The sequence below is a fragment of the Fulmarus glacialis genome, unplaced genomic scaffold, assembly GCF_000690835.1.
Source record: "Fulmarus glacialis isolate BGI_N327 unplaced genomic scaffold, ASM69083v1 scaffold8332, whole genome shotgun sequence".
Lineage (NCBI taxonomy): Eukaryota > Metazoa > Chordata > Aves > Procellariiformes > Procellariidae > Fulmarus > Fulmarus glacialis.
Window position 1 is genome coordinate 52,509 of NW_009198382.1, and position 10,774 is coordinate 63,282.

At 36.6% G+C, this 10,774-nt stretch overlaps 1 protein-coding gene across 2 annotated transcripts in view; it reads right to left on the minus strand.

Annotated features, from left to right (window-relative positions):
- Positions 1-10,774, minus strand: part of PCNX (pecanex homolog (Drosophila)) — a 79,512-nt gene that overhangs the window by 45,929 nt on the left and 22,809 nt on the right. For both annotated transcript variants that reach the window (XM_009572868.1, XM_009572869.1), the window contains exons 6-7: positions 8,123-8,255; positions 3,288-3,472 (exon numbers count right to left, since the gene is read on the minus strand). In XM_009572868.1, coding sequence (XP_009571163.1) covers positions 3,288-3,472; positions 8,123-8,255 — 318 coding nt within the window. The remainder of the gene's footprint in view (positions 1-3,287; positions 3,473-8,122; positions 8,256-10,774) is intronic.

A 10,774-nucleotide genomic window follows, 5' to 3' on the forward strand; every position in this document is an offset into this window, starting at 1 on the left:
GAAACTGGGCATCTGTTCTAGTAACTCAGTGCTTGGATTCCTCACTACTTCACAAATTGTAACATCTACAGCCTTCGCTGCAAGGACTGAAAAATTCCACCATCACCTACATGTCTCAAGAATCAGATATCAGTGAGAATAAAAGGCATCAGTACTGCCCCACTGCGCTCTGAAGACTGTAATTCACTTAAGTCATGGTATGTGTTTTGCTGCTTTCTGGATTCATATTATATTAATCCTGCCTATAATCCATGGCATCCAGTCTGCCAACTTTCCCTTCTGTCCTGCATTCCTCCTATAATTTACTTCATGTTTACTGCTCCACATTAAGCTCCTTTTCCATCCTTTCAGGTTCCTTCCCCCTCACAAAACAACAACATAATGGATAAAAAAATCTTTTACTTCGAACTTGGAAGACTAAAGATAATGCCTCAGAGCATCTCTTGCCTTACTCTCACGACAATGCCCAGTTAAAGATGACTGTACAGTCACCAGACTGGATGTAGGCTAGGTATAACACAGTAAGGTTCATCCTTCGTAAAATAAGCCACCACAATCAAGTTAACAGACCCAAATCTTTAAAGCAAAGAAAAAAAATTGTGTGTCTTGTTAAGAGCTGCAACTTGACATCAACACATAAATGGAAAGAATGTAGAAGCAGAAACTGCGTTGGTACACAAAGAAAGGAGTTCTAAACATGGGGGCTTTTAACATAAATTAACACATGCCCTGTTTGTCTTCCAGAAAAGCTGGAATATGCTAATAGAACTTCAGTAAGAAAAGAAATTCTTATATGCATTGTACAGAGATATATAACTCCACCTACTACATTTGTCACTTATATTTCCAGTTGCTGTAAATCAGGTTTTGCCTCTGTATCTTTTCCCCAGCCTCTATTTTCAGTAATTTTTCTGCCCTGGGCAGTCACAGCCATTTCCACAGTGACAAAGAATTGGTCATACCACCTGCATTGCTTTGATCAGCATCAGAATAAAAGTTAAAGAAAAAACAAGCTATTACCTTCCCCCACCCCCAGACCATACACAATCTAAAGTAACAGCGTCATCTTTCACTGTAAGGTATCTTGGGACAACAGAGCAAAACCAACAGCCTTAGACTTAAGGGAAACAGAGCAGTAGTGTTACTCCATGCCTGACTGAGGATAATAAAAAAACACCACACCAAACAAACCCAAAATGATTCTATGATTCTAAAAAAGACTTATTCTATGATTCTATAAATTCTATTCTATGATTCTAAAGAAAACAAAAAACTCAACAAACCATATACCAGTTATAAGGAAAGATACTCTCCCTTCTTGTCAGGCCTGATAAAGGAATCATGCATTTTGCCAACTATTTTACTCTAACAAAAGATACTACCTATCACACAAAGCCTGCTACACAAACTAGAAAATTTGATTTTTCTAAAATAATAAAACCAGGTCTTGCCTATAATAACTGCTTTCACGCATGGAAGGTTTTTAAACAGAGCATCTGTTATTCCAAATCAGGAATAAATCGCTATTATACATCAGATTTTTAACTGAGCAGATCCTGGAAGTTTTGTGCCTCCCAAAGGCAATGTGCTGCCCCACATAAATGTAAGCCAGTACACACAAAATTTCAGAAGGATTTAGCTATATAAATTTCTAAAGACTCTAACACATGCCAAGTGCAATGAATATGCCTTTTTAGAGAGCCTGAATGCAGTGTTGAATTTCTTAAATTATCCACTTTGATTTCTACTACAACACAGTAATATATGTTCTTAAATAACTCAGACTTAACTAGATTGTGTATTAAATCTTGAATTCTATAAAACTTGATTGTATTATTTTGGGTAAGATGAACCAAATGCTTCAAATACAATAATGGTGGCTTTAAGAATAAATCTCAACATTAATCTTGGATAGATATAACCAGTATCCCTGAATTTCAGAGTTATAGTCCAGTATTTTTTCGAACAAGAAATAAGAGAGTCCAAATTAAATAAAGAAATCTGTAGTTTCATGTGATAAGCTTTCATAGTTCAGAGATACATACAAACATTGAGATATAAGTCTTGATTTTTCTATCTAGAAACTAGTAGAGCCACAGACTAAAAGGAAAATTATCAGAAAAGTAGATTATGTGTATTTAGCACAACTGTAGTTAAATTTTATAAAACACCTCAGAGAATGTCAGGATTGTTTTCAGTTTTGCTTATATTCATTTTTTCCTTATACTGCAGCTAGATGGCGCAGAAGAAAGGCAACTTGTTAGCCAAACTCATATTTAAAGGGGTACTACAGTCTGGCAACTCTTGAAGTCTTCCCCATTAGTGGAATAAGATGACAATTCAATTATCTTTTAGTACTGGATACAGTAAGGTCTGAAACAAGTGTTATGTCAGTGTTCTCAGCTAACCTGTACTTTTAAGTTATTACAGCTGACAGCTGCTCAAAATACCGTCACTAATAATTGTCAGTTCTAAAGATGCCCATTTTAATAATTCGAGGAAGAATTCCATATTAATGCTGAAGTCATAAGTAATTCAGGCCATGTATAGATAGCTGCAAAGATCCCTGCCAGGAATTTTTCCACATCTGCTCCTGCATTACTGTGTCGCAGCAGATCAGTCACTTATTATGACCATCTTAACTTCCTTCTCCCTAGCATATTATTAGCTGCATAGAAATTAATAAATAGTTAAAAATACTACATAAAATGGACTGTGAAGACCTAAGCGGCACTATAAGGTTCCATGAAATGATGGCATTTGATATATGAAAGAGTCCAGATTTTCTTCCAATCTCAAGCTCCTAAATTAAGATGTACCTGAAAAGTAAAACACTCTCATTTACATATGGATTTCTTTTTTAAAGAGCAGCTAAGCAAGACTCATCTAAAAAAGCAAGATCAAGATTTCCTAGGGACCATAACAAACACTTTTTTCAGGAACCAGAAGTTCCTCAAAGTTGGTATCAGTCTCCGCCCAACTACCTGTGACAATGCAAGAAAACTTATGCGTTACACGTTACATTGTTCAAGTCATGAAAGCTCTCACGCCATCACTATTTGTATCTATGCATCCTTCGAGCGTTTCCCATTGTGCATTTGTTACAGAAAGTGCCTGGAAAGGTGACTGTGAAAGACAAGGCATTTACGAGCAATATGGCCTTCTAAGAAATGCACCTACAAGATTCAGAAACAAAGCTAAGGTTAGCTGATTTTCACCGCATTATTACCAATATATCTGCTGTATTAAAACTTCCATGTCACCAAGGTTACATAAGGCCTGCATACCAAGTCCATCGTGCAAACTGCTACCGCCTACAGCAGATGCAGTGGCATGTGATGCTTCTAAGTGGACACTCCCATTTCTCACCAGCAAGGAGGCGCTAGCGCCGGGCACAGCTGCCTGGGAAGGGGGGCGGGACTGCACTCTGACCTGGGAGGAGGGCTGCTGGCCTTGCTGACCATCTTGAAGGCTACGAGAAAACACGCATTGGGGACACGTTACCAGCAAGAAGAGAGAAATAGCTAGAAGTGAAGCAAAACAAGACTTCTTAGTTTAAAGAGGCAAACATAAGAGTATAGCATTAAGAAGCCACTTGCTAGGGTTAAGATAACCCATGAGTTCCGTGTAACAGAATATTTGGACACTAGTTACCTCAGTAATCTAGAGATACAGTTCCTGTCCTACTTCTTAGAAGTAGTATTGCTTTCTAACATCTCCTCAAGTCACCCTCACGAATATTCTTATAAGTCTTAATTTGTGGGTGCAAAGGCAAATTACTGGTGGTTAGTCTAATTGTAGACTAACCTGAGGTATCACCTACACACAGTAGTGACTATTCGAGTCTTCTTACGACAGTTAGGGTCCTTTTGGCTCATTGAGGTATGACTTGATCAACTGTTTAGTTGGCCATTTGGGGTTTTTTTGGTCACAATAACATCACTAACTCAAGTGCAGATTAACTAGAAAATGTCTTTAAGCTTTGTTAGTAGCCATGCGCTACCACAGACCTTGTAGATAACTGTAGTTAAACATTTGGATTCAGAATTTTTTTGAACATATTAAGAATGCTTATAACAAATTATTAATTGGCAAAAGTTTTAAGTCTGTTTTGAAGTTATTTTGGTAGTACAGCAAAAACTTTATTACTCAGTATTACTACTGCAAACAGATTCTTCTATACCCAGGCGCATACCTGCACCAAAAAACAGGTTTTGAAAGTCAACTTGGGCTTCAGAGAAATTTGTAAGTTTACAGCCATATGAGTAGACAATGCTTAAAAATGTTAGTTCTCTTCACAGCCTTCTCATTGCAAAACTACTTTATACAGCTATTTAACAATGTTAGATTTTTTTTAATAGCTTGTTTAATATTAAACATGGCAAAGTGTCAGAATACATGATGCTGACACTTGTATATCACATCTACTTTGCAAGATTAGTGTTTTTATTATCCTTCATTTTATGCATTTAAAGAAGTTACGAGTCACAGTCATTAGCTGCGGGACGTGATAAAATTAAGAAATTTTTTTTTTTTAGACAAAGACTTTATATTTTAAAGATGATGGAAAATATCTTAAATGCTCTTTTGTAAAACAACCTTTATCACCTGCTGCTTTTAACATTTCACTGTTTACAGTGTGATGCTACAGTTGGCAAGTGAGGCAACTGAAAAAGCAAGATCTTACTAAGAGTTGAGGGGTTATATCTGATGTACTTGCTTTTAACAATATTTTCTAGAACATCTACTTGTCAGTTCTTTTGTCAGAGCACCACTGGAAAACAAAATATGGATATAAGTAGAACAGGTGTTAAGAAAAGCTCATGCAAAATAAAGCAGACATGCACACAGCTCATGAGGTAAAAAATGGCAACTCATTATTTATTGTATTCTAACATATTTTAATCTGAACTTTAAACTCGGTGTTTTGCTGCTGTACACAAGGCTTTCAGCGAGCTACATAGCAACAAAAGCTCTAAGGAAGCTCACAGATGTGCCAGCCTTCATTGTCTCCCTTAAGTATTATCAGCAACAGCAAAACAATGCTAAGCAATACTACTTTCCCTTAAATAGTAGCTACGAATCAAACAGTATATACAAAGTTGCCCTTTCAGTGGTTATCCATAACTGTCCAATAAAAAAACCCAAAACATTGACATTAACAGATTGCAGATATGCAAAAGATACATTTATTCTCTGCCTAATCAATAATTATAAAAATAAAACTCTGCTTCAGTCAATTATGTTCTTGTATCAGACACACATGCATACACCATTGACTACATAGGACGCCAATGCATACTTATGTTTAAAGTGCCCAAAACACTGTTGGCATTTAGGCAGGACAAAAGCAGGGGTGGGTGGTTGTTTTGTGGTGGGGTTTGGTTTTTGTTTTTAAGTTACCAGGTAAAGTACTCTTGTGTCTAATTTAGCATCAAACCAGCAGAATTTACTAAGACCAGGTTTTACTTAAGTGTCTACCATTGCCAAACACACACATATACAAAGCCATTGTCTCTTTTACTAAACATTCCACAGAGGAAGTGAAAAGTAATTGCAATAATGGATAACAAATTAAAAAAAAAAAATCAGGTTGAACTCAACAGTTCTAAGGGAACATCCCCACAACATCCAATTTTATGCCAGAGTTAGAAGATGAGGAGATTAAAGTTTTGCTGGCAAGAATAAGAAAAAAGTAACATCAAGGCAACTAAAGATTAGTAACTCTAATATTGTTAGAAGTTTAACATCTGAAGTCATATAAATTAGCAATATCAGGAACTAGACCAAGGCAGCTCACCACTAGCATATACAAATAACACCAGTACAGTTGCAGTGATATTTTGAAAGGATCTTGGTGGTAACTGGCTAAAAAAAAACACCTCTGTATTTCTTCACATTTCTTCCTTATGCACAACTTTTCTTTTTTTTTTTTTTTAAATCTTTCTTAAGGGTTTCTTCTTCCAGCAACACATAGAATTTACACTAAAATTAAGCTACCCATATAAAGGAAAGTTTTTTTCAGACTATTCATCTAGAAATCAGAACAGTAATAAACACAATTTTTCAGATAAATTCCATTTGAACTACCAACTGTGGAATGTATGTCAAACAAATCTGAAAGCACTTTGGCATTTGGTTGGACTAAGGCTATTTAACTCCACTGCAAGGGACAGTCATTTAGCATCACAAACAACGCTTTGAGAAAAGTAACATCACTAAGTATTCAATTCTGAACATATGTTTATGATACAAGTATTCTTGATAATGTATGTCCTTATGTCAGAGAAAGTACAGAGGGTTTTTTTATTATTATTTAGAAAGGAACAAATTTAGATAACTGGAAGATGCATAGAGGAAATACAAGGCTAGAATATTTGTTCCGCTTTTTCAACCTTGAACATCTTGTCTGATTAAAAAGTTACTTCCATCAACTTCAGTTTTCTCATGATCTCTCACTGAAGTCCGGAACCTTAATCACTGCACCAGCATGTGAAAATGAGGCAGCTGTCAGCCTCAGTTTAAAACAGAGTCCTTTATTTGCCCTACTTTCTACCTCTCTAAGAAAAAGAAAATTTAACTGTTTTCAGGCTACTGCACAGTTAAGGAGCTCTGATTAGTCTGCACAGCCTCTTATGAACCTATACACAAAACTATACTACCCTCCTGTTAAAAAACAAAAGGAGAAAACAAAAAAAAAATCAGAAGCAAGTGAATGCAATGGAGAGTAGAGCAAAAGTGATCTAGAAGAATGCAAAGTTTTAGCAACCCTCACTATGAAGTAAATCACTAACTTGAAGTTGAACAAGCTACATTCAGCAAGACCAGAATAACAAAAAATTATCTGAAAAGATGCTGCACTAGCCAGTAAAAACACATCTAACTAGTTTCAGTCCTTCATTTGTTAGATTTTAGGTACCATTCTTGCAATCCTCCTGCCTGAGGAAGATGTAAAAAATTAGTCCTTGATTATTTCAGTGGTGCCACAAAGATGGCACAATTCCTCCCCCTTCCTCTATTGTGAAGTATTTTTTTTTTATTTGCTCAGTTTCTATAGCTTTTTCCAGGTAAAAAAGTTACACAAGTATTCCTGAAACACAAAAGCAGACTGCTCCTATTATTAAAAGATAGCTTAGCATATGAAGGAAGATCATTAAGAATATACAACATATACAATTATTCCTGCATATTTATCATATAACTGGAGGAAGAACTACTTTGATACGTATGGGGGAGCGTTCCTTCCTCTACAGGCAATGTCCTGCTTGCCAGATTCTCCAACACCGTAGACAACCACGGGATTGAAAGATTTAAAAAGCAAGTTTAAAAACTTATTGTGGTTGCTGCTTCTACTGTTCAAGCTGACACACCAAACAGAGTTGCTGTATGTAACATATCACTAGGCTTAGTATTGTTAACAAATGGGCCAGTGAAGGTTGGGGACTCCTGGAATACATGTATATAGTACATTTTAAACATCTCCAAGGCATGCAAAGTGCCACACAACTAGATTTAATACTGAGCAATACCGTGCATTCTCTAACAAAGGCATTGCTATTACTTCATTATTTCTCTTTTGCTGTAAAAAGCTGCAGGATGTTCATACAATCATTTACCTGTATTTCAGATTTAGAACCTTTGCACGTATGATTTAGCTCTTTACAATGTTCTGCCATTTTGTTATTATGCTTATCTCTCACTATCTACAGATATGAAAAGTGATTACAGTACTAGTCCCTAATGCTTTCTTTCTTAAAGGAAAGAAAACCAAAATGAGGTGTGGTGAATAATATTTTCTTGGGTTTTTCTCCTTGCTTGAAAGTAAAAGTTTCTGAAGTTTTTGATAAAAAACATTGAGTTTAAGTTTGTTAGCATTAGTTCATTTTGTTACCAATCTGAAATCAGCTATAACATGTTAGAGACTGGCTACCCTGATCATTTTGAAAATAGTGCCACATATACATGCACAATTCAACAAGCCCACAGTGACATGCAGTGACAGCTCAAGGAGGTTATGGTGGGGAAGGAAGTAAAAAGTGCTTTTCTGGCAACACTGGTGGGTGTGGGGAGAAGTGGTCTGCTGCATGCATGCTACATATGGTGGAACATTTAGATACCCTACCTGAGGGGTGATCCGATGAGCAATGTAGGAGGGGTAGGGTTACTCCCTGCATTGTGCCGGCGTCGTACTGCCTGACGCCTAAATGTGCTGCGTTCACGACGAAATGTGACAGTCTCCTCGCTGGCTTGTGCTGCTGCATCAAGACAGACTTTAGGTCAAATAAGAACCCATCCTAGTTACGTACACAGTAACTTAAGACTCCTTTGTTCCCCCTGACCCTCCCCAAGTTAATGAGCTTGACTTGCAACAATGAAAGTAGCTTATGCACTGACTGTTCAAATAACCTGCCTCAAGGCAGGATCACAACACACAATTACTAGAAAAAATTTGAGTGTTTGGGGGGTGGGGGTGTGTGTGTGTTCTGGAATATACAGCTTACTTTTTTTTTTTACCCACAGATCCATATACCCAGGCTGCAAAAAAAGTTGGATATCCCAAATCTCTTCCATTTACACAGGACAGGAAAAGGGTGAGATCAGTCTTGTCTCTATCTCATTTAATAGATGATTAAAGAAGCAGCCTAAAGGACAACCTAGAAAGGCTGTCTGCCACTCCTCACCATAATATTCTCTTCTCAATTTTATAATTTCTGCCAAACAGGTAGGGTCGAGGTTAACCTCATCTCACCTCCTCAGGGAAGGCAAAATAGAGTTGCTTTTTTCTTTTTCCTCGAAGCACCAAGGGATACATGTTGCTCATTTTAGACTAGTTAGACTATGATTTGGAGGAGCAGGGGATTGAGATTAAGTGAGAGAGTAACTTCTTTGTAAGGATTGGTGGTTTTGTTATTTCAACTCCCCAAACAAAAACAAACAAACAAAAGGTTTGGTCCACTTATAAAGCAACACTGTAAAAGACAGTTTGTATGTACTCAAGGGAGTCTAAAATTTTTCCACAGATTACCTCCCAAAAATCCACCTGTGCTCCCTAAGCTTCACAGTCTGAACAACTTTGGATTTGGACTGCTTCATGGTGTGTCTACAATCTCAGAGTCCTCCTCCTGAACCAAGGAAGCTACTAACCAATTTGAATGCAGAGCACTAGAGAGCTCAAATGAATGGGTCACAGAGAAAATAGGTTTTGGCAGGCAAGTGAAGGAGGAGGAAAAAAAAAACTTGACATGAAGTCAGTGCAAGAGGAAAACCACAATCTTGAAGGAGAAGTCACAACTTGGTAGCCAAGAAGCCTGTTACTAGAGTGAGAAAACCAAGGATTGTGTCAAGCCAAAATAAAAAAAAAAAACAAACAAAAAACACACCACTAAGGGAGCAATACTTTTGAATGGCAGAAATATCACAGGCAGAGTAGTCCATGTTAACTTAAGCACATTTCAAGTGACAACATTCTTGTCATTAAGCTTTCAAAACTTACCAGCAAAGAATCTAATGCTGGTATACAGGGAATAGCAACCTATAGCAATCTACTACTGCTGTGTATTACTGCCATAGCTCAAGTAATAAGGACTGCATGGAACAAGAGTCTAATTCCACCCACAAACCACAGATTATCAAGTGAATACTGTATATGAAACTTCAATCCGTAGTTTGCTTTAAAAGCTAAGAAGCTACATGAAGAGATATACTTTAAGATCAACATTAAAGTTACAAGCATTTCATTACCAAAACATCAAAAGCTAAGGACATCCTTAATTCAGTCCTTCCCTGTATTTTCAGGAAAATTATGGGATTGCTCACTTTTTCCTCACTCCTCCACAACTGTTTTTGTTATTCTACACACAAATAGATGATGCTTCCTATTTCAGCAAGAATTCAATACATTTCTCATGGTTTAATATACAGCTTTATGCTTTGTTTTAATACACAGCCTAATTTCTTCAAGGATTTCTTTATAGCTCCCATACTTGAAGTGCTGGGAAAGTGAAACACACTAAACAAGATAGTATGAATCCCGATTTTTTTCTGGTGGATTAAGTTAATACACAAGAGGTCAAAACTGCCCACTAATTTTGGGTGCCAATTTGTAAAACTCAATTTTTCCAGTGTACACAATCAGCATATAAAAAATTACATATTCGTAACACAGCTTCCACTGACTTCAGATGCAAAAGCAATTCCACACATTTCTGCTAATCAGGCCATAGTTAGGCCCCACAAAATAACAAACAGTGACTAGTTTTAAATGAAATGTAAACACCTTATTTACCATTAAGATAGTAAAAATCAGCATTACATCTAAATTTGCAACTACTTAGCAAAAGCAGCATTCAAGTGCAACATACCCAACACTAACAACATCGGTTTTCTTTTCATATTCTTTATTAAGTAAACATCACCTTCTGCAATAACTGAAGCCCAGATTATGGAAACACTAGAGGTCCTTCCTACACAGCTCCAACTATCATTAAAGCAAATCTACCTCAAGCACTGACTGAAGCAGTGTCCTGTGAGGAAAATAGAGAGATATAAACATGTTTGAAGATAAGAAAAATTTAAAAATCAAAATTCATATGTACTTGGGGATTAAATTCAAAGCTGCACAGGCAAATAGTTCTGGCATTTGCTAACTTTTTATTATTTCACTTTAACCTTTAAAAATCAAAGTAATTTTGGTGTAGCTTTCTACCTAATCTACCAAGGATTTTTTGATTTATCTTGAAACTTTTGTTCAATGTGTATCTTCTATATACGCTCT